The 24,193-nt window shown below is 41.8% G+C and overlaps 1 protein-coding gene across 1 annotated transcript in view; it reads left to right on the top strand.

Annotated features, from left to right (window-relative positions):
• Positions 1-24,193, top strand: part of LOC113893400 (antigen WC1.1-like) — a 60,376-nt gene that overhangs the window by 33,113 nt on the left and 3,070 nt on the right. The window contains 18 exon segments of the mRNA XM_027543402.1: positions 10,781-11,095; positions 14,562-14,870; positions 14,962-15,279; positions 15,548-15,557; positions 19,966-20,045; positions 20,123-20,437; positions 21,663-21,736; positions 21,738-21,785; positions 21,787-21,924; positions 21,926-21,980; positions 22,022-22,024; positions 22,336-22,374; positions 22,463-22,491; positions 22,493-22,552; positions 22,554-22,797; positions 23,032-23,064; positions 23,618-23,653; positions 23,656-23,814. Of these exon segments, the coding sequence (XP_027399203.1) occupies positions 10,781-11,095; positions 14,562-14,870; positions 14,962-15,279; positions 15,548-15,557; positions 19,966-20,045; positions 20,123-20,437; positions 21,663-21,736; positions 21,738-21,785; positions 21,787-21,924; positions 21,926-21,980; positions 22,022-22,024; positions 22,336-22,374; positions 22,463-22,491; positions 22,493-22,552; positions 22,554-22,797; positions 23,032-23,064; positions 23,618-23,653; positions 23,656-23,814 (2,265 nt within the window).

Raw genomic sequence — 24,193 nt, forward strand, 5'->3', positions numbered from 1 at the left:
AGATCACATGGTATTTATTTCACTTAGCATAATGCCCTCAAAGTTCATCCATGTTGCTACACATGGCAGGATTTTCTTCTTTTTGTTGGCTGGACATACGTACATATCACCATTTATCCATCAGTGAAGACTTACGTTGTTTGGCTATTGTAAATAATGCTGCAATGAACATTTGGTTGCACAGTTTTTTCAAGTTGGTATTTTGTTTCCTTCAGATAAATACCCAGAAGTGAAATTGATGAACCATATGACAGTTTTATTTTTAATTTTTGGAGAGCCTCAATACTGTTCTCCATAGGGGCTGCATCAACTCACATTCCCCCCTCCCCTGCCCCGCCCAACTGTGCACAAGGTTTGCCTTTTCTCCGAGTTTTCACCAACTCCTGTTTTTTCTTGTCTTTTGGATAAAAGCCATTCTAACAGATGTGAGATATTACCCCATTATAGTTTGATTTGCATTTTTCTGATGACATAACATTGTGCACCTTTTCATCTACCTCTTGGCCCTCTTTATGTCTTCTTTGAAAAAAAAAATGTCTATTCAGGTCTTATGCCCATTTTTAATCAGATTGTCTGTTGGTTTGCTTTTGCTATTGAGATGTATGAATTCTTTAAGTATTTTGGATATTAACCCTTGTCAGAAATGTAATTTGCAAATATTTTCCCCAACTCCATAAATTACGTTTTCATTTTGTGACCCTTTCCCTTTGTTGTGCAGAAGTTTTTTAGCTTTCTGTAGTTTCAATGCTTATTTTTTCTCTTGTTGCTTTTGGCATCAAACCCAAAATATCCTCATGATGATTGATGTCAGGACCTTTTCACCCTAATTTTTCTTTAGGATTTTTAAAATAATTTTTAAAATTTATTTATTTTTGGCTGTGCTGGGTCTTTGTTGCTGCATGGGGTTTTCTCTAATTGCAGTGAGCAGGGCTACTCTTCATTGCATTGCACAGGCTTCTTATTGCAGTGGCTTCTTTTGTGGAGGAGAACAGGCTGGAGGGCACCGAGCTTCAGTAGTTGTGGCATGTGGGCTTGACAGTTGCTGTTCCCGGGCTCTAAAGCACAGGCTCAACAGTTGTGGTGAATGGGCTGAGTTGCTCCGTGGCATCTGGGATCTTCCTGGATCAAGGATCACACTTGAGTCTCCTGCATTGGTGGGTGGATTCTTTACCACAGCCACAAGGGAAGTCCCTCTTCTAGGATTTTTATGGCTTCAGGACTTATGGTCAAAGTCTTTAATCCATTTTGAGTTAATTTTTGTGAATGGTGTAAGTTTTTCAGTTTCATTCTTTTGCGTGTAACCATCCAGCTTTCACAACACCATTTTTGAAGAGACGGTCCTTTCCCAATGCTATAATCTCTACTTTTTGGTCATAAATTAATTGACCACATATATTTGGGTTTATTTCTGGGATCTCTATTCTGTTCCAGTGATTTTTGTGTCCATTTTTTATAGCAATACCATACTGTTTGATTAATACAGCTTTGTAATATAGTTTGAAATCAGGAAGCACGACCCTTCTGTCATTCTGTCTCAAGATTTCTTTGGCTATTCACTTTTTTTTTTGTGGTTCCACACAAATTTCAGAATTCTTTGTTCCATATTTGTGAAAATTTTCATTGAAATTTGGATAAGGATGGTAGCAATCTGTAGGTTGCTTTGTGTAGTGTGATCATTTTAACAATATTAGGTCTTCCAATCCATGAGTGCAGAATATCTTTCAATTTATTTGTGCCTTCTTTAATATCTTTCACAATGTGTTAAAGTTTTCAATAGTGTCTCAGTTTTGACTCTTCCTTTCAGATTTGGATGTTCTTATTTTCTTTTGCTTGCTTGATGATTCTGACTAGAACTACCAAAACTATGTTGAATAAAAGTGATGAGAGTAGGCATTTTTGCCTTGTGTTTGACCTCAGAAGAAAAGCTTTTAGCTTTTTACAGTTGAGTAGGATGTTTGCTGAGGGTTTGTCATATGATATTTATTTTGTTGAGGTATAATCCCTTTATATCTACTTTGTAAAGACCTTTTGAATCATAAACAGCTTTTGAATTTTGTCAAATATTTGTTCTTCATGTGTTGAAAGGGTATGATTTTTGCCTTTATCTTATTTGGTATATCACCTTGATTTAATTTGTGAATATTGAACCATCCTTGCATCCTTGTTGGTCTTGGTGTTGTTATTATTATTGTTGTTCAGTCATTAAGTTGTGCCTGATACTTTGTGATCCAATGGACTATAGCTAGCTAGGCTCCTCTGTCTTAGATTTCCCAGGCAAGAATACTGGAGTGGGTTGTCCAGTATTCTCTTCAGGTATTATTGAATTTGGTTTTCTAATATTTTGTTGAGGATTTTTGCATCTATATTTATTTGGGATATTAGCCAGTATTTTCTTTTCTTGTGGTGTCCTTGTCTGGTTTTGGTATCAGGATAATCTCGGCCTCATAAAATGGCTTTGTAAGTGTTCCTTTCATCCTTTTTGGAAGAGTTTAAGAGGGCTCCAGTGCCTTATACCATTACACTGGGAATTGGAATTTCAACAAAAATTGTTGGTGGGGTGACAAATAGTCAAACCATAGCACCTTACTTCCTTCAACATTTCTCTCTCTCTTATTTCCCACCTTCCGCACACACCCCATTCAGGTATACCTTGAATGATATGTTGGGCATTGCCTGAAATCTACAAATGAGATAATGAGATAGATTAAAGTAAATGAGATAGATATTTCAAAAGCAGAGATTTGTCCCTTTCCTTGCCTCTGTTTCTTCATATCTTTGTCTTTTCATTCAAAGGCCAAAGTAGTGTTAAACTATTGGACTTTTATTTATGATATTTTTTCAACAATAAAGCACCATAAAATGGGTTGTGGTGAAGTCTCTAACCCTGAAAGTGAGCAATCACCTCACAGAGGCCCTGCCATCATTTTTTGAGAGGTTCTCTGCATGAAGAGGGTAGCAAGTTTGGTAGGATGATGTGGAAAGAATACACAAGTTCTCATATTTTATGACAAGAGCCATTTACACTTCCATTTTCTTGTGTTTTTTGAACTTACATGTATTTCTTTCACTTACAATTCTTTTGTGTCTTTTTTGGGTTAATTTTTCTTCCTCTAAATACAAATCTTTCTTAGAAAATTTATTTGAGTCTACTGCACACATTTCTGCCTTACTAGGTAGCTATTTGTTTTTTTTTTTCCCTGACTTTTACTATATATTCCCTTTTTAAAGAGTTTTCTCTCTTTATAGCAATCTTTGCTTGACCAATGTCATACTGAATAACACATAACAGTAGCTTAGAATTTATTTAATAACTGTCTATTGAAAATTGCATAAGTGGGGCTTCCCGGGTGGTCCAGCAGTTAAAAATCCACCTGTCAATGCAGAGGACATGAATCTGATCTCCCATCGAGGAAGTAGTAAAGAACCTGCCTGCCAGTGCAGAAGATATAAGAGATGCAGGTTTGATCCCTGGGTCTGGAAGATTCTCTGGAGGAGGGCATGGGAACTCACTCCAGTATTCATGCCTGGAGAATCCCATGAACAGGTGAGCCTGGCAGGCTACAGTCCATTGGGTCACAAGAGTTGGACACGACTGAAGAAACAGCACACACATGCACACACCCCAGGAAGATTTCATATGCCATGGAAGAACTAAGCCTGTGCACCACAACTAGAGAAAGCCCACGTGCAGCGCCAAGACCCAGTACAGCCAAAAATAAATTTAAGAAAAGCTTTTTAAAAATCACGTAAGTGGAAATTTGAATATAAATTAATTCTGTGCTTATGTACTAATTATTTTTTATATGCACCATTATCAGAAAACATCACTATTAATTTATATTTGCTTTACTATTTTGCTGATTACCATGAATTTAAAGAAATTCTATTTCACTGAATTTTATTCGTCTACATATTCATTCAATAAATATTTATCAAGCCCCATCATGGTATTTAGAAAAGCTTCTCCATGCATTCTTGTTGAACGGTGAATGTGCAATCACCATCCTAATAGCAGAAACATTGGGTAAATAAGATATGCAAGGTCCTTGCTCTAGTGGAACTTTCATTCAGGGGTATATATGTGTGTGTATTTGTCGTGGAATGTGGACATGATAAACAAGTAAATACTTAAAGGTATTTCAGATAAGATATCTTCCATCATTGTTTATATTTTTTCTCTAGAATGTTTAAAATTTCATTTATTTATAGGAACTCTCTACAAATTAACACCACTTACTGCTTTTCTTAAATACTTCTGAAAGTACCCCATTTTTTGCATATGTCTTTAGGGTTGTGTATGTGGTGTGGTTATATGATCAAATATACTATGTTTTACTTTTATGAATTCTGCCTTTAATGCAGTGTTTCAGATGCCATTCTTCATCTCAAAATAGCTTTTAATCAGATTATTTTCTTTGAGGATATAGGAGTTTTTTTTTTGTTGTTTTTTTTTACAAAAAATTCTTTTTTTTTTTTTTAACTTTACAATATTGTATTGGTTTTGCCATATATCGAAATGAATCCGCCACAGGTATACATGTGTTCCCCATCCTGAACCCTCTTCCCCCCTCTCTCCCCATACCATCCCTCTGGGTCGTCCCAGTGCACCAGCCCCAAGCATCATATTATTTTCTTCAAATAATTTTATAATTTGAGTAAAGAATATCTATAACCTTAAGTTCAGTTCAGTCGCTCAGTCATGTCCGACTCTTTGCGACCCCATGAATCGCAGCACGCCAGGCCTCCCTGTCCATCACCAACTCCCAGAGTTCACTCAGACTCATGTCCATCAAGTCAGTGATGCCATCCAGCCATCTCATCCTCTGTTGTCCCCTTCTCCTCCTGCCCCCAATCCCTCCCAGCATCAGAGTCTTTTCCAATGAGTCAACTCTTCACATGAGGTGGCCAAAGTACTGGCGTTTCAGCTTTAGCATCATTCCTTCCAAAGAAATCCCAGGGCTGATCTTCAGAATGGACTGGTTGGATCTCCTTGCAGTCCAAGGGATTCTCAAGAGTCTTCTCCAACACCACAGTTCAAAAGCATCAATTCTTTGGTGCTCAGCCTTCTTCACATTCCAACTCTCACATCCATACATGACCACAGGAAAAACCACAACCTTGACTAGACAGACCTTTTTTGGCAAAGTAATGTCTCTGCTTTTGAATGTGCTATCTAGGTTGGTCATAACTTTCCTTCCAAGGAGTAAGCGTCTTTTAATTTCATGGCTGCAGTCACCATCTGCAGTGATTTTGGAGCCCAGAAAAATAAAGTCTGACACTGTTTCCACTGTTTCCCCATCTATTTCCCATGAAGTGATGGGACCAGATGCCATGATCTTCGTTTTCTGAATGTTGAGATTTAAGCCAACTTTTTCACCCTCCTCTTTCACTGTAATCAAGAGGCTCTTTAGTTCCTCTTCACTTTCTGCCATAAGGGTGGTGTCATCTGCATATCTGAAGTGATTGATATTTCTCCTGGCAATCTTGATTCCAGCTTGTTTTTCTTCCAGTCCAACATTTCTCATGATGTACTCTGCATATAAGTTAAATAAGCAGAGTGACAATATACAGCCTTGACATACTCCTTTTCCTCTTTGGAAACAGTCTGTTGTTCCATGTCCAGTTCTAACTGTTTCTTCCTGACCTGAATACAGATTTCTCAAGAGGCAGGTCAGGTGGTCTGGTACTCCCATCTCTTGAAGAATTTTCCAGTTTATTGTGATCCACACAGTCGAAGGCTTTGGCATAGTCAATAAAGCAGAAATAGATGTTTTTCTGGAACTCTCTTGCTTTTTCCATGATCCAGCGGATGTTGGCAATTTGATCTCTGGTTCCTCTGCCTTTTCTAAAACCAGCTTGTACATCAGGAAGTTCACGATTCACGTATTGCTAAAGCCTGGTTTGGAGAATTTTGAACATTACTTTACTAGCATGTGAGATGAATCTATAACCTTACTGAATCTGAATTTATTTTACTGTGTGTGATGTTGTAATATCATCAACATATACAAATTACATTTTAGATACCTGATAATTTAGTTCCTCACCAAATAAATATACATTATTTCATGATTTCATGGATATGACACCAAAAGAACAGGCAAAAATAGACAATTTGCAACATATATAAGGAAATCCTAAAACTCAAGTGCAAAACAACAACAAGAAAAAAAGCATAATAACCCAATTAAAAAATTAACCAGAGACTTGAATGGACAGTTCTCCAAAGAAGATATAGAAATAGCCAATAGGTATAGGAAAATATGCTCAACATTATTAGTCATCAGGGAAATGTAAATCACAGCCATAAGAGATATCATTTTACACCTCTCAAAATGGCTATGATTTAAAAAAAAAGAATAAGTGTTGGCAAGGTTGTGGAGAAATTGAATATCTTCTGAGTATTTATCCACATTAGATATGTAAATTTAATCTCAATAAAACTATGACCAAAAATTTTGTATGATTTATAGTGACATTTCTTCATTCTTGGTATTGTTAACTTCATTTTCTCTTTGTTCTCGTTAGTATTGCTCAGTGGTTATCAGTTTTCAAGGAGCCATGTTTGAAAGGTTTTCCTCTGTTTTCTCTATCATGCTTACCTTGGGCTTCCCTGGTGGCTCAGCAGTAAAGAATCCACTTGCAATGCAGGAGACCACCTGCAATGCAGGAGACCACCTGCAACACAGGAGATGCAGGTTCAATCTCTGGGTTAAGAAGTTTCCGTGGAGAAGGAAATGGCAACCCTCTCCAATATTCTTTCCTAAAATCCCATGGACAGAGGAGCCTGGTGGGCCACAGTTCATGGAGTCGCAAGAGTAGGACTTGACTTAGGGGCTAAACCACCATCACTACCACCATGCTTACCTTCTTTTTTAAAATTAATTTTTGTTCTTTTCTTTGTTAATCCCAACTTCTGTATCCTTTAAGCTTTATTTTCTCTTCTCCTAGTTTCTTAAATAGAAGCTTACATGTTTTTTCATTTTCAGCCTTTCTTCTTTTCTAAATCTAAAGTATAAATTTCCCTTAAGCACTACTTTAGTTGCATTAGAAGAATTTAGTTATATCATATCTTTGCTATCACTATTTCACAATATTTTCTAAGGTTTAAATTTATTCCCAGACCCAGGTACTGTTTTGGAAGGGTGTTGCTTAATTTCTCCAAATAAGGATGGCTAACCGTATTTTCTTATTAATTCTTAATTTAATTACACTGTGGCCAGAGTAAATACTCTGTATAGATTCAGTTATCTGAAGGTTTTGGTCCTACCATATGGTCATTTTTGATAAATGTTCCTAGTGCATTTACAATAATGTGAATTCTTTCATTATTGGGTGCATTGCTCTTTATATGTTATTTAGCTAAATGTGTTGATTGTGGTGTTTTACATCTACTATAGTCTTCCTTCTTTTTTGTATGCCTGGCCTGCATGGTATTGAAAAAGATTTGTTAAAGTTCCCCCAGGTTGATTGTTATTTTATCTATTTCTTCTTTTCATTCTGTCAAGTATTATTCTGTATTTCAAAGCTATGTTTCAATATCTTCCCTGGATTCTGATATCTGTAATATCTTTATTAAGGGCGTACCACTGTATAATCATGAAAATATTCTCTTTAACTAAATTAGCACATCTTCCCTTAAAATCTCCTTTCTGTGACCTTGCTATAGCTACTGCAGCTTTCTTATAGTTAGTATTCACATGTGTCCAGGCTTGCTAAGTCGTTTCAGTCATGTCCAACTCTTTGCTAAGGACTGTAGCCAGCCAGGCTCCTCTGTCCATGGGATTCTCCAGGCAAGAATACCGGAGTGGGTTGCCATGCCCTCCTCCAGGAGATCTTCCTGACCTAGGGATTGGACCCATGTCTCATATGTCTCCTACATTGGCAGTCAAGTTCTTTACCACTAGCACCACCTGGGAAGCCTAGTATTCACATAATATATACGTTTTCCCCATCATTTTACTTTTGACCTTTCTTCGCTCTCATATACAATGTGAGTATCTTGCAGGTAGCATTTACACAAATTTTGTTGGTTTATCAGTTAGTGCTGCTGCTGCTAAGTCGCTTCAGTCGTGTCCGACTCTGTGTGACCCCATAGACAGCGGCCCACTAGGCTCCCCCATCCCTGGGATTCTCCAGGCAAGAACACTGGAGTGGGTTGCCATTTCCTTCTCCTTATCAGTTAGTAGAGGGGCTTTAATTTGAAGTATCTAATCCATTGTAATTAGATTGCAAATCCAATTACTGATATTGTTGGGTTAGTATCTACCATTTCCTTTTTTTTAAATTAAATTTATTTATTTTAATTAGAGGCTAATTACTTTACAATATTGTTTTTGGTTTTGCCATACATCAACATGAATCCACCACGGGTGTACACGTGTTCCCAATCCTGAACCCCACTCCCACCTCCCTCCCCATACCATCCCTCTGGGTCATCCCAATACAGTATTCCATTTCCTTTTAATTGACCCATGTGCTTCATGTTCCTTTTTCTCTCCTTTTTTTCTTTCTTTGGTATTAAAAAAATTTATTCCAGATTTTCCTTTGATTTTTTGCAGCTTTACTAGATGTGGAGGTTTTCATAGACTTCTTTCCCTTTAAAAAATTCTTAATTATTATATCTTCAAATATTACTTCTGCTGCACTGTCTCTGTTTCTCTTCTCCTCCTATTCCCCCGCTTTTTCCTTCTCGTCCTTCCCTTTTTCCTCCTCCTCATCTCTCTTAGGACTCCTCTAAGACACTAATTCTGTGTTCAGTTCTGTCTAAAATTCTTTTAAACCTATTCATTCAGTTCTTAATTCTACATATTTTATTTTCAGTTGGCAACTGTTCCTTTGATTTTCTTATAGTTACAATTATTTGTTAACATTTTTCACCTACTGATTCTTTCCTTTCCTCTTTTCCCCCTAAACACATTGTTCATAGTTAAAATCCTTATCTGCTAACTCCAGCATATCTAGCATGTGTGTCTCTGCCTTCTCTTACCTTCCTTTTTTCAATTTTTAAATTTGTCATGTCATCCATCTGTTTACATACCATGCAATTTTTAACTGAATGAGAAAAATGATGCATAAGAAAATAAGATATCCCAGATACATTTTCTAACACCTGAAAGGATTCATATTCTGTTTTGTTAAGCAAGTGGGAGAAGGGGTTCAGACCACCCAGATGTCTAAATACTAGCTAGGGTTGAGCTGTAACAAGTCTGGGTTGCAGTATTTGTAGCACTCAGTCTACGTCTGATTTCTCTGCCCCTGTGTTATGGGCTTTTAGAGTTTATAATTGAAAACCTGAATGTTTTGGTAGCTCAGCAGTCAGGGGGATGAAGGAATATCCACTCTTTCCAAGGTGTTTGACACAGTTCTTTGGCCTCCTGTCATTGACAGCGTGTTTACTGGGCAGATATTTGAGGAGAAAATCTGCTATATGAGAGAGGCTCTCAAGTCTCCAGTTTTGTCACTGAAGCACCAGGTAACCCCCAAGTCATGCAGGCTTCTCTGTCACACTTTGATCCATTAACCCAGGCAACAAATTGGGAAATTCCCATAGAGAAAGAGAAGCTTCAGATCCTTGGTTAACAATGAAATGATCTCCATTCTTTAGAATTTTAGCATGTCTAGTTCATATTGTGTCCACAAATGTCTAATATCTTCATTTTTTATCTAACATTTTATAGCATTTAAAGTTGTATCCAGCAGACCACTGGCCTGCTGTGAACCCCTCCATTGGAACCCTTCTTCATGAAAGTATAAAATTCTAAATTTTATTCTCTACTTCATCATTCACTTAAAATGCAACACTGAATAGACATCATTTAACCTTTCTTTACATTGCTTTTTATGTATTAAAGAAGAACAACGCAGTGAGTCTGTCAGTATCGTTTGTTCAAATGCTTTCAGAGCAAGAATTTAACCTATTTCTGCTCTATGGTAAAGTTATAAATGCATAATATTTTCCCCCTGGAGAACAAATAACCCCTAACTTTGAATAATAGTGATTCCTGACACAAAGTGCAAGAAAAGATAATATTTACTTGAGAGAAGCAGCATTCCAAGATTCCCAGTGGAATCTGGTCAATGTCAATCAATATCACCTGAGACATTTCTCATGCAAGGTTGCCCAATCCACTCAAAGAGATCACATTTTCTTAAAACAAAGTATCCAGATCTGGAGTCTGAAGCTTAGAGCCATCAGTGAAATATTCTGGGGCAAACCAAGACATCTCAAGGTCCATTTGTTTTTCAATTCTGCGTGACTGTACCAAGGAGACTGATTCTAACGATAGAGGATTCATGGCTGCTACCTAGGGCTTCTGATGAGGCCGGGTCCTGACTCCATTTCCTTTAATCTAATCCCTTTAGCTCTCAGGTCAAGGGCACCAATGTGTGTGTGATTTATAAGGAATCCATTAAGCAGCCAGCCCATACCTGTGACTCTGAACTCATTCAATTGCTCCTGGTAGAGATTAACATTTCTTTTAAGTCTTTCTCAGATGCTGTGCAGAACTCTACAAATCAGAGGTTAACACTTCTGTCTCACCCTACTCAGTAGTGTAATATTTCCTGTTTTTGCCCATTTTCAATGTTATTATTCTCTTATCACTGCTGTAAGAAACCAGACTCAGGTGCTCCCCCAGTGCAATGACTCCCTGTCAGAACCAGGGGACTCTGAAGCCTCAGAGGAGAGCGCCCCCTACTGCTCAGGTGAAGGTCCCACAGGACAGAAGACCTTTATCCCCCTTGTTAATGCCCCATTGTCCCATTTCTGTCTCCTCAGACAGCAGACAGCTCCGCCTGGTGGACGGAGGAGGTCTCTGCGCCGGGAGAGTGGAGATCCTTGACGAGGGCTCCTGGGGCACCATCTGTGATAACGGCTGGGACTTGGACGATGCCCGCGTGGTGTGCAGGCAGCTGGGCTGTGGAGATGCCCTCAATGCCATGGGGTCTGCTCACTTTGGGGCAGGATCAGGGCCCATCTGGCTGAACGCATTGGACTGCAGAGGAAAGGAATCCCACGTGTGGAAGTGCCCTTCCTGGGGCTGGGGACTGCACAACTGCAGTCATGAGAATGATGCAGGAGTCGTCTGCTCAGGTATGGTCAGTGTATTACCCTGTGATGGCAGAATGAAAAGTGCCATGGAAGCTGGTGTCTGATCACTGGGGCAATAGGATATAGATGGGCTAGAGAGGACTGACAGACCCATCCTCCGTGAATGCACAAAGCTTCTGTGGGTGATGTGCTTCATTTACTTTCCTGCTGTAAGTCTCTGCTATTTCTTCTCCAGTGATCTTACTGACATAGTAGATTAAACTATTCCAATGAAAACTGATCTTCATAATGAAGATGAAGATCAATCACATGAGACAGGAATTGATGGATTTGTGCCAAATTGCAAGTCTCTTTTGAAATTTTAGATGTAAATATTCATAGGCCTTTGCAGGTAAGACCAGAGAACTTTGGATGAAGTGCTCTGAGTCATAGGTTCTCCTTTGATTGTTACTATCAGAGATTCTCTGCCCATTTTTTCTTTTAAGACATCTGTATAGGCCAAAACTTTGGAAGAACACTTAGCCATACACTGACAAGTCAAAAGTGGAAGTAATACAATTTCTGTGTTTTATGGTAAGAAATTATATAGTTTATACCTGATGACTTCAATGATTTAAGAGAATTGAATTTGGGGGTTTGTTTGATATGAATAGGAGTAATGGGACAGATGTAATTTTTGAAGAAGGTAGAAGAGAGTTATGGCAGCTGGGAGGGAGAGGGACTGTAATAGGAACTGAAAAAGGCACATGTGGGGTGTTCTGAGCAGCACTGATGGTCCAGGAGTGGTGTGGAGGATGCTGTGTGTGCCTAAGAAAGCAGGATGTCTGTACAGCAAGAGACCAGAGAAGGATATATTTTTATTATATTTAATATCCTTATCAACTGACATCAGCCTTCTATTCCACAAACTTTCTCGCAGTTTTCACACACATAATCTCCCACACAAATTTTAAAATCAAATAGAAAACAAAAAAAGTCTTAATTTGTCTCAGAAGAGTCTATCCTTATGTGTATAAGACTTTTTTGATTATTCAGTGTATATTTGAGCATTTAACACATATCAGGGTACATAAAACAGCATATAACAAATATTTCTTTCATGTTCTGCCTAATCTATAATCTTCGGGGTTAATATAGCAACTAAAAAGTGTTGACTGAAAATGCTTTAATTAGAATGTGTTGCCTATGAGCAAACTCCCAACCAGACCAGACTAGAAGTTCTAACCTGTGTCTCTCTGGGGAGATGAGAGTGATAAATAATAAAAGGCAAGCAGACCATCTTCTCTCTCACCATTGTATAAGTAGTCAAGCTGATCCTTCAAGTCTTTAATTTCTTTTAGGTCTTTTCTGTTCTTTCCTGTTTTTCTGTAGTAGATTTTCATTTTGTTAGAATATTCTTTCTGAACCTTCAAAGTTCACATATTTATATAATCAGAATCCTTTACCAGAAAGAATTTCACCATATACATAAATTATCATGAGCATACTTTGAAACCAGACAAGTGTGTTAAATAAAGTGTTTTATGTTGTGGGTTTCTTTTTTATTTGGATTACCTTCCTCTACCCAAAATATGGTCCCTGAAGTTCAAACCATGATCATGAGTTTTTTCTTTGGTCTCTCTCTCAGTTTCATACCCCATCCACTCCCCATTTAACCTACCACACACCCTACCTCACTCCACTCCTACAGAAGTTCTTCCCATTCAGAATTTCCTTTGCACCCATTTGTGGTTCTTAAGATTGTTTTCTCTTGTCTGCAGTGGGAGAAATGGGAAAGGTGGCAGGGTGAAGTGGTTGATGGGAGGAGCACAGGGGATAAAATGTGTCAAAAACTTGTTGGACAAATATTTCCCCCAAATATTCTATCTTTCATCCATATTGAGGCTTTTGCAATTTGAAAATTTCTAAATTATGTATGGCTAATTTGCTCTCTGGGCTTCCCTCATAGCTCAGTTGGCAAAGAATCCACCTCCAGTGCAGGAGACCCCAGTTAGACCCCTGGATTGGGAAGATCCACTGGAGAAGGGATAGGCTATCCACTCCAGTATTCTTGGGCTTCCCTTGTAGCTCAGTTGGTAAAGAATCTGCCTGCAATGCGGGAGACCTGGGTTCGATCCCTGGGTTGGGAAGATCCCCTGGAAAAGGGAAAGGCTACCCACTCCAGTATTCTGGCCTGGAGAATTCCATGGACTGTATAGTCCATGGGATCTCAGAGAGTCAGACATGACTGAGTGACTTTCACTTCACTTCACTATTTGCCTTCTGCTCTCTTCCTCTCTTTCTTTATAGCATGGTAGCTATTTCTCAAGAACCCAAATAGGAAAGGAAAAAATAGCATATAGACAGGATTAAAATACTTTAACTCATCTTCACTCTTTAGCATTTCCTAAAGTTCACATGTCTGCTGCTGCTACTGCTGCTAAGTCGCTTTAGTCGTGTCCGACCCTGTGCGACCCCATAGACGGCAGCCCACCAGGCTCCCCCGTCCCTGGGATTCTCCAGGCAAGAACACTGGAGTGGGTTGCCATTTCCTTCTCCAATGCATGAAAGTGAAAAGTGAAAGTGAAGTCGCTCAGTCATGTCCGACTCTTAGCGATCTCATGGACTGCAGCCTACCAGGTTCCTCCGCCCATGGGATTTTCCAGGCAAGAGTACTGGAGTGGGTTGCCATTGCCTTCTCCATCACATGTCTAGTATGAAGTAATTAAAAACCTCAGCTGTTTTACATGCTCCCACTGAGAACTCACTCTCTCCCAGGTTCTTTGATAAATTCTAAGCTTTCAAGAAAGATGGCTATGACCAGCCCCTTCTCCTATGACTCTGAGCTTTCTTCCTATCCAAACTGATTTCTGGACAACTTTCCAAAATCAGGTCACCTAAGAAATTCTTGGAATTTTTCACTGTGAAAAATTTTAAGAAACATGTGTGAAATCTTGTTATAATGTCTAGCTTTCCTCCTGTTAAGCCAGAAGTCTGTCTACTGTCATTGAGCACTCACAGATCCAGCCTGCGTGATTTTCCTTATCTTCAGAGACTTAAGTGTTGTTTCCTGAGAGAAAACTGGCCAGTATTCTGGCCCCAGAAATCTCAGGATGGCCCTCTAAACTTGTGTGGCACTTAGTCCTCTAACCTCTTGAGGCCCATGGATCTACTTCACTCTGGGTTAGTACAGCTCTGAACCTGAGCCTGGTGCCCACTACAGAGCAGTATCCTTGGGCTCTGTAGTTTCCAGGCCTCTAGATGAGAAATTCACATCCCTAATTAACCTCAAAATGCATGTTTTTGGAAATCAGCCATTTCAAACTGACCCTGAAAATCCTTCAGGGTTTCTTTTCAGAAACTTGGTCTTGAAAATACTTGCTCATGAAATTCTGAAAATAACTGTCCAATTCTCTTTCCAGGCACCACTCCTGGAAAAGAAAAATTTTCACATTATTGCCTGTGACATTGTTTCCAATTGCCAAACCAGGTCTATGGGCACTCACTGGATTTCTTGTTGTTTTCTTAGGATTTGTGCGTCTGGTTGGAGATGATGGACCCTGCTCAGGACGAGTAGAAGTACGTCCTGGAGAAGACTGGACCCCAGTGTCTGATGGAAACTTCACACTCCCCACTGCCCAAGTCATCTGTGCAGAGCTGGGGTGCGGCGAGGCTGTGTCTGTTCTGGGACACGAGCTCTTCAGAGAGTCTGATGGCCAGGTCTGGGCTGAAGAGTTCAGGTGTGAGGGGAAGGAACGTAAGCTCTGGTGGTGCCCCAGAGTGCCTTGTCCAGGGGGCACTTGTCACCACAGTGGAGCTGCTCAGGTTGTTTGTTCAGGTGAGATGCAGGTCAGGACTAACCTCCCTGCACACTCTGTTCAGGTGAGAAAGTCATGTGATTTTGCTGAAACTCTGTCTTCTTCTACCAGCATACTCAGAAGTCCGACTCATGACAAATGGCTCCTCTCAATGTGAGGGGCAGGTGGAGATGAAGATTTCTGGACAATGGAGAGCGCTCTGTGCCTCCCACTGGAGTCTGGCCAATGCCAATGTTGTCTGTCGTCAGCTCGGCTGTGGAGTCGCCATCTCCACCCCCAGAGGACCACACTTGGTGGAGAGAGGTGATCAGATCTCAACAGTCCGATTTCACTGCTCGGGGGCAGAGTCCTTCCTGTGGAGTTGCCCTGTGACTGCCTTGGGTGGTCCTGACTGTTCCCATGGCAACACGGCCTCTGTGACCTGCTCAGGTAAGAGACAGGGAAGGGCTATTGGTACTTAGGATGCTCCTGGAGTGAAATGTCCCCAAGAGCAGAGAGTGAGGGAAAACTGGCTTTGGAAGATATTTCATGATGAAATATGGTGCTCCTCATTGTTCACTCATTTTTCAGGTTAGGGCAAGAAGTGTGAAGGGGAATAATATATTTTAAAGCAACATTGTTATTGACATATGATCATAGAAGACAGTGTATAAGCAATACGTGTAGACTTCAGTCATGTACCCAGAGGAGCAAAGAGAACATTCCCAGCCCCAAGAGTCACTGTTGCCTCCAATAACTGGCCTCCCTCCTCTCCAGGGAAAACTGCTTATCTAACTTCTACTATCATAGAGTGTTTTATCAGTTTTTGAACTTTATATAAAATCATGCAGTGTGTTTTCTTTTGTGTGTGACTTCTTCGACTCAACATTATGTTTAGGATTCACTCATGATGTTGTTTATAGCAGTACTTTATTCATTTTTATTACTGTAGAATATTGCTTTCATTGATACCATGGCCATTGATCCATTCAACTGATGTTAGAGATTTGAGTTGTTTCCTGCTCTTGACTATTATAAATATAATGCTAGAATGTAGCATGACAATGACTTGGGGCACAAATATATGTTACTTATTTTGTGTGTTTAACATTTGGTATTTTCTTTTTCTAAATGGTACAGGATCCTTTGATAAAGCAAGTTTTTAATTTGAAGGAAATATTAATATAATTGCCAACTTTTCCCTGTATATTTAATACTTCTTATATCCCTTTAAAAAGAACTTTCCCTTCTCCAAGATCATGAAAATATTCTCTTAGAGTATCTTACAAAAGTTTCTTTTTCTCTTGCATGTAATTGTACGTTCCTTCTGGGATTGATATCTGTGTAAGATAAGTCATGTTTCACATGGACATCCAATTCACTCAGAATCTTTTCTGGAGAGACTTTTTCCCCCCCTGCAGTGCTACCTTTATCTTAAGCAGAAGAGCACATATGTCTGAGTCCTTTTAAAGACTCTGTATTCTGTTCCACTGTATCATTTGTCTATCTTTGCACAAATACTGCATTTTCTTAATTACTATAACTTTATAATAAGTCTAGATAATTTTAATTTACAGGGGTTACTTTATATTAACTCCTTTAACTTTGTTCCTTTCTTACCAACTGTGTTGGTCATTCTTGGTATTTTGTATTTTGTCTAAATTTTGGAATCTGCTTGTTATTTTTCACACTCCCTAAAAAAATAGCATAAGAGTATTTTGATTAAGATTAGATTTAATCTACACAGAAATTTGGGAATGACTGACTTTGACAATTTTGGATCTCTCAATTCATTGACATAATTTTTGTTGTTGTTTAGTCACAAAGTTGCATCCAACTGTTTTGTGACCCATGGAGTGCAGTCTGCCCAGGCTCCATTGTCCATGGGATTTCCCAGGCAAGAATACTGGAGTGGGTTGCCATGCTCTCTTCCAGGGCTTCTTCCTGACCCAGATATTGAACCCACTTCTGCACTGGCAGGCGATTCTTTACTACTGAGCCATCTGGGAAGCCATTGACATAATATATCCCTCCATTCAGTTAGGTCTTAAATTTCTCTCAGAAGTTTTGTCCACCTTCTTCTACATTTTTCCTAAGCATTTTATTTATTTTTTATGTTATTAGTATTTCTTTTATGGACGATGTCCTAGGAATGAATTATCTCTGACTTGTTTTCACCTTTTAACATTTTTTTAAAATTTTGATGTAATATGAGACACTGAAAAGTTAGAAGAATAATATAAACATTTCCAGATGACCTTTAACTGGAATCCCTCAATGCTAGTTTTTGGTTCATTCTGTCTCATTTCTCTCTGAACATATAAAATCTTTCTGGATTAGGTTGCTGTCATGATGTCCCTTTACCACTAAAATACTATGAGGAATTTCCTTAGTAACCACAGGTTCAGTCCAGTTCTCAGCTGATTGCAGCCCCAGATTGATACCTAAGTGCAAGCACTGAAAGACCCCAAGACAGAACTGTTGAGTCTTTCCCAAATTGCTGACTCAGGAAGTCTTAAGCAAAATGAAGTATATATTTTTTCCTCCAGTGGCTAAATTTGGGGGGAAATTTGTTACACAGCAGTATAAACCAGGACACTTACCATGTGACCTGCAGTTAGGTTGGTGCAAAAGTCATTGCCGTTTTGCATTATTGAAATTTGCCATTTGATATTGGAATGTATTCTTAAATAAATGTGGTTATGTTACACATCATTTAATGTGTATTTCTTGCTTTTTATTTTGCTATGGTTTATTACTTGCTGCTTATTTCATATGTATTTTAGATTATAGACATGATGTTAGACACAAAGCAATTTCAAGTGATTTTCTTATTCGAGTTCAAACTGGGTCATAAAGCAGCAGAGACAACTTGCAACATCAACAATGCATTTGGTCCAGGAACTGCTAATGAACATATAATGCAGTGGTTGTTCAAGAAGATTTGCAGGGCTTCCCTTGTGGCTCTGTGGTAAAGAATCCGCCTGCCAATGCGGGAGACACAGGTTCAATCCCTAGTCCAGGAAGACGCCACATGCTGCAGAGCAGCTAAGCCTGTGCACCACAACTATTGAGCCTGTGCTCTAGAGCCTGGGAACCACAACTACTGAAGCCCAGAAGCCCTAGAGCTTGCTCTCCGTAACATGAGAACCACCACAGTGAGAAGCCTGCGCACTGTAACAAAGACTAGTCCCCACTCGCCACAACTAGAGAAAGCTGAGCAGCAGCAAAGACCCTGCAACACCAAAAATAAATAAATAATAAAGAATTTATTTAAATGAAGTTTTGCAAAGGAGATGAGAACCTTGAAGATGAGGAGTGCAATGGCCCGCCATTGAAAGTTGACACAACCAATTAGAGCAATCATCAAAGCTGATCCTTTTACAATTACATGAGAAGTTGCCTAAGAAACTGAATGTTGACCTTTCTACAGTCGTTTGGCATTTGAAGCAAACGCCAAAAGGTGAAAAACTTGATAAGTGGGTGCCTCATGAGCTGACCACAAATCAAAAAACTTGTCATTTGAAGCATCATCTTCTCTTATTTTACAGAACAACAATGAACCATTTCTCAATTGAATTGTGACCTATGACGAAAAGTGGATTTTATATGACAATTGGCGATGACCAGCTCAGTGGTGGGACTGAGAAGAAGCTGCAAAGCACTTCCCAAGGCCAAACTTGCTGCCAGTCTGATCCACTACAGCTTTCTGAATCCCAGCGAAAACCATTACATCTGGAAGTATGCTCAACAAATCACTGAGATGCACTAAAAACTGCAACACGTGCAGTCGGGCATTGGTCAACAGAAAGGTTACCAATTCTTCTCCGTGGCAACGCCTGGCCACACATCACACAACCAACGCTTCAGAAGTTTAACGAGTTGGGCTACGAAGTTTTGCCTCACCTGCCATATTCACCTGACCTCTCATCAACTGAATACCACTTCTTCAAGCATCTTGACAACTTTTTGCAGAGAAAATGCTTCCACAACCAACAGGAGGCAGAAAATGCTTTCCAAGAGTTCCTCAAATCCCAAAGCACAGCTTTACACTACAGGAAAAAACAAACTAATTTCTCATTGGCAAAAATGTGTTGATTGTAATGGTTCCTATTTTAATTAATAAAGATATGTCTGAGCCTAATTATAATGATTTAAAATTCGTGGTCTGAAACCGCAGTGATGTTTGCACCAACCTAATAGAATATTTGTCCTCTGATCTTCTGTTTTAATAACTGCCTTATGCTGATCTAATGTGCTTATACATTCATTCTTTAGTTCTTAAATTCAAATATTAAGCTTTTTAGCTCTAGAACTTTTTGTTGTTGTTGTTAAAATTTCTCTGCCAAGAAACACATTTTGTCAATTCATCTTAAGAGCACTTTAATCAGGGCTATTTAAATTCTCTGTCAGGTAACTCTAATAGCTGAATATTTGGGGAAATTTTGGGGAATGTCTTCTTTTTCCTTTTGGTTTTCCATTTGATCTCTTTTGTATGAGTTTTTTTTTTTTTTCCTTCTTTTGGTGACAGACATGGAAGATGAAAACTTTTAGAAATCTTTCAGAAAAGATTTTGCTTTGTTTCTTCTATTTAGATATAGATTAATGCATGCTGCTGCTGATGCTGCTAAGTCGCTGTAGTGGTGTCTGACTCTGTGCGACCCCATAGATGGCAGCCCCACCGGACTCCCCCGTCCCTGGGATTCTCCAGGCAACAACACTGGAGTGGGTTGCCATTTCCTTCTCCAATGCATAAAAGTGAAAAGTGAAAGTGAAGTTGCTCAGTCGTGTCTGACTCTTAGCAACCCCATGGATTGCAGCCCACCAGGCTCCTCCATTCATGGGATTTTCCAGGCAAGAGTACTGGAGTGGGGTGCCATTGCTTTCTCCAGATTTAGGTATAGAACACACTATTTAAACTCGTTCTCAGTGTAAAGCTTGGCTTAAACAAAAATTGTGGCACTGTCAGAAGCAGACCTCTCCATGGAGAAACTGAACTCTATAATAACTTCACTGCTGTTACAGCTTTCATCTCAAACTCCATCACTAGGTTGTTATTTAGTTTAATTCAGTTTCCTGTTCTTCAACCCAACCAGACCCCTGATCGTTGCTGTTTCTGCAGGAAACCAGACCCAGGTGCTGCCCCCAGTGCAACGACTCTGCGTCTGAACCAGCAGGCTCTGCGGCCTCAGAGGAGAGCGCCCCCTACTGCTCAGGTGAGGGTCCCACAGGAGAGAAGATGCTACTCAACCCCTGAGGTCACCACCCCATTGTCCCATTTCTCTTTTCTCAGAGAGCAGACAGCTCCGTCTGGTGGACGGAGGAGGTCTCTGCGCTGGGAGAGTGGAGATCCTTGACCAGGGTTCCTGGGGCACCATCTGTGATGACGGCTGGGACCTGGACGATGCCCTTGTGGTGTGCAGGCAGTTGAGCTGTGGAGAAGCCCTCAATGCCACGAGGTCAGCTCACTTTGGGGAAGGGCCAGGGCCCATCTGGCTGGACGACCTGAACTGCACAGGAAATGAGTCCCACGTGTGGAGGTGCCCTTCCCGGGGCTGGGGGCGGCACGACTGCAGACACAAGGAGGACGCGGGGGTCATCTGCTCAGGTCTGCGCTGCACACTGTCCACAGGCTGGGGGAGGGGGTGGGGCCCTGGAGGACAGGGATCTGAGCCCTGATGGAGAGATGCTGAAAGGACCAGAGAAGGAGGCTTCCTCCTATGTAGCCTGTCTTTCCAGCAGACGTGAAGACCGGGTGCTTTCACTTCCTCCTGCAGCAGCTGAGATTCTGGTCCTTTATTCTCAGTAGTGTTTCCTGACAGAGCTGTTTCTTACAGTTAACACTTGAAAGCAGGGCTCACTCTGCAGTTATCTGTGGGAGTAACACCTGGAAATCCTAGGTTTCCCAGGTTGTGCTAGTGGTAAAGAAGCTGCCTGCCATTGCAGGAGATGTAAAAGATGCAGGTTCAATCCCTGGGTTAGGAAGATCCCCTGGAGAAGGGCATGGCAACCCATTCCAGCATTCTTTGCCTGAGAATCCCATGGACAGAGGAGCCTGGCATAGTGCAAACTCAGATTTTTTCTTTACAGTTCTGTTTGCTAGGAGTCTAACTAGGGTCTCTGTGGGCCAACATCCAAGTGTCCACAAGGCTGCATTCTTCCTGGAGTCTCTGGGGAGGACTCCTTTCCCAGCCTTTTGTGGTTTCTGTGTGGCCTCATTTCTTGGCTCAGGGCCCTCTTTATTCTTCTTCAGACAACAGTGCCTCTTCCAACTGTTCTCTCTCACTCACATTTCCCTCTGACTGGGGCTGAGAAAAGATGATACATTTCTTAGTGTAGTGAGTTTAAAGATGTGTAAGGCTGGGCTCACATGGTTAATCCACCAATATTTGAGCTTTATGTCTCTATCCCAAGGTCCTTATTAATCACATCTGTAAGATCCCTTTTGAAATGTAACTGTCACAGGTTTGGGGATTAGACTGTGGACATCTCTGGGGGTCCATTATTCTGTCAACCACCTCACTCTCCACATCACATTCTTTCACATGTTCTTTTAGAAGTTTTGTCAGGGAATCAGGATTCAGCTCCCATCACTGCAGCTGCCCAGTTGGTCTTCCTCTCTGTTTATTTCTACATTGCTGTGGTAGAAATAGATGTACAGACATTAATGGACAAAGTCAGGTGAAAGGGAGGTAAAAGTCAGTCTTGTCACCCAGTGGGCATCTCCTCCACTGGGTCGGGGTGAATGATCACTATTCTGGGGTAGAGTAAAACCCCAGAGCACTGAGTGGGGTGCCTCACTGTGTCCTGTCTCCTCTCTTTCGATCTTAGAGTTCCTGGCCTCAGGATGGTGAGCGAGGACCAGGAGTGTGCTGGGTGGCTGGAAGTTTTCTACAACGGGACCTGGGGGTAGTGTCTGCCGCAGCCCCATGGATGATGTCACCGTGTCCATCATCTTGCAGTCAGCTTGGCCTGTGTGGGGACAGTGGAAGTCTCAACACCTCTGTGGTCTCAGGGGAAGGTTCTAGACCCCACTGGGTAGATGGAATCCAGTGCCAGAGAACTGACCCCTCTCTCTGGCAGTGTCCTTCTGACCCCTTGGAATTACAACTCATGCTTTCCAAAGGAGGAAGCCTACATCTCGTGTGCAGGTGACTTACTCTCTGTTTCTGTGTCACTGCGAACCATGTAGGACGTCATTAGTATGATTTCATATTTTCAAATCTAACTGATGGGTTTTGGTTGAGTCTACAAAATGTAGGTGTATATTTGTATTTGTCTCTGTGTCTGTTTGTTTGCTGTTGTTATGGTAAACAACTAATTAGATACAGTAATTTCAGCTTGCTGATAACATGCACTGACCCTCTCAGCCAAGTAGATGATGAAGCTTCTGTGGTCTCTTGTCATTTTGACTGTGACAAAAATCCTTAGTTACTCATGTTTGGGGACAAGACCTCCCACAGCTGTCCCTGAACTATAGCTTCCCATTGTTGCCTCTGCAGGAAGGAAGACCCAAGAGCTGTCCAACTGCTGCCCCCTGCACAGGTACGTCAGGCCTGCCCCCTCCCCTGTGGCTCCCAGGGGCTCCTTCATCCCACCAGGGCAGTCACAAGAGGGGCTGCTGCCTTTTCAGACAGAGAGAAGCTGAGACTCAGGGGAGGAGGACACCGAGTGCTCAGGGCGGGTGGAGGTCTGGCACAGCGGCTCCTGGGGCACTGTGTGCGGATGACTCCTGGAGCCTGGAAGAGGCCAAGGTGGTGTGTCAGCAGCTGGGCTGTGGCCAGGCCCTGGAAGCCTTGCAGGCTGCGACATTCGGCCCTGGAAATGGGAGCATCTGGCTGGACGAGGTGCAGTGCAGGGGCCAGGAGTCCTCCCTGTGGGACTGTGCTGCAGAGCCCTGGGGGCAGAGTGACTGCAAGCACAAGGAGGATGCTGGTGTGAGGTGCTCTGATGAGTGAGGGGCTTGGGGTCTGCCCTGGGTGAGCTGGGGCAGCACAGGGGCAGTGGGCTGGGCCGGGAGTGGTGGGGAGTTTGTGTTCAGACATCCCGGGTGCTGGGGCTCTGATCTAGGACAGGGGAGCCAGGAAGACCAGACACTGATGTCGTGGAGACTGAGGGGTGATTTCAGGCTCAAGAGGGAAAAAACGGCTGCTATGCATTCTGGCCAATTCCCTTTACCCAAAGTCCTCTTTTTCTCTTTAGGTGCAAGAACATCTTTGCCCCCGACTACAGCAGGTACTGTGATCCATCTGCAGTCAGGGGAGAATACTGAGATTCTGGGGCCTGTTCTGTGGGGTCTCTGACAGCTCAGGAGAGGAAAGAGTCTGAAGAGCCTCTGGCTGTTGAGGAAGAGCCAGGGCGTTATGTTTGGGAACTCCCCTACCCTGGTTTCCGGGGTCAAAAGGTTCTCATGCCCAGGGTCCAAGTGGGTCTGGTTCCCATGGTGCAGATTCTAAGGATCTCCCACCTGCCCCTGAGTGTCTCCTCATCAGTGAGGTGTGGGTCCCAGGACTGTTTGATGCTCTGTCTCCTGAAGCCCAAGGAGAGGGGATGAGCTGGGTCCTCAGAGGCTGTTTTGGCAGGGCATCTCCCTGACAATCCCTGGCTCTGCCTTGGGGCAACACTGGCTGGAGTGAGGTTGGCTTGTCTGAGGAGGAGACCTGGAGAATCACTGTTACTGTACTTGTATCTGAGACTGGGGCGCCATTGTTCAGAGCTCCTGGAAATTATGGCACAGAGGGTTTCTCTGCCCAGGACCTTCTCCAACCCTCTTTCCTGTTCTGCTTAGGGACCAGACCAACCTCAAATCCTCTCTCTGGCATCTTCTCCTGCCTTGGGTCTTCTGCTTCATCCTGGGAGCCCTTCTCTTCCTGGTCCTCATCATCCTGGTGACTCAGCTGCTTAGACGGAGAGCAGAGGCGCAGAGGTGGGCTGCAGGGGGAACTGGGGACCAGGGAGAGTGTGTGGAGGCAGAAGATGGGGCAGGTGTGAGGAGGGGAACCTGGGGCAGGTCTCTGTTCTGAGTCTGCAGAACTTCATGTGTTCTGTGCTGAGCTCTAAGTGCTGAGTAGACAGAGGCTTTTAGGACTGGTATATGAACTCTCATAAGTCATAGCCTCTCCTGTGAGATGAGACAGAATTGGGGCTGAGCTGTATTTAGGGCCAGATGAGGGGAGAAGGTGCCAACAGGTGCACTGGGTGGGAAGCTATCCTGAGGTCCTGACAAGCCCTGTGTGAACACTGGGGAGATAAAGGGTGTGTCTGCTGGATTGGGGTATCTGGGATTGCATCTCTGACCTACTGAGGGATCTCTCAGCCTGCTGGAACCGGGGTGTGTCTGGGGCAGCATATCTGACCTGCTGGG

Source organism: Bos indicus x Bos taurus, chromosome 5 (genome assembly GCF_003369695.1).
Source record: "Bos indicus x Bos taurus breed Angus x Brahman F1 hybrid chromosome 5, Bos_hybrid_MaternalHap_v2.0, whole genome shotgun sequence".
Classification (NCBI taxonomy): domain Eukaryota; kingdom Metazoa; phylum Chordata; class Mammalia; order Artiodactyla; family Bovidae; genus Bos; species Bos indicus x Bos taurus.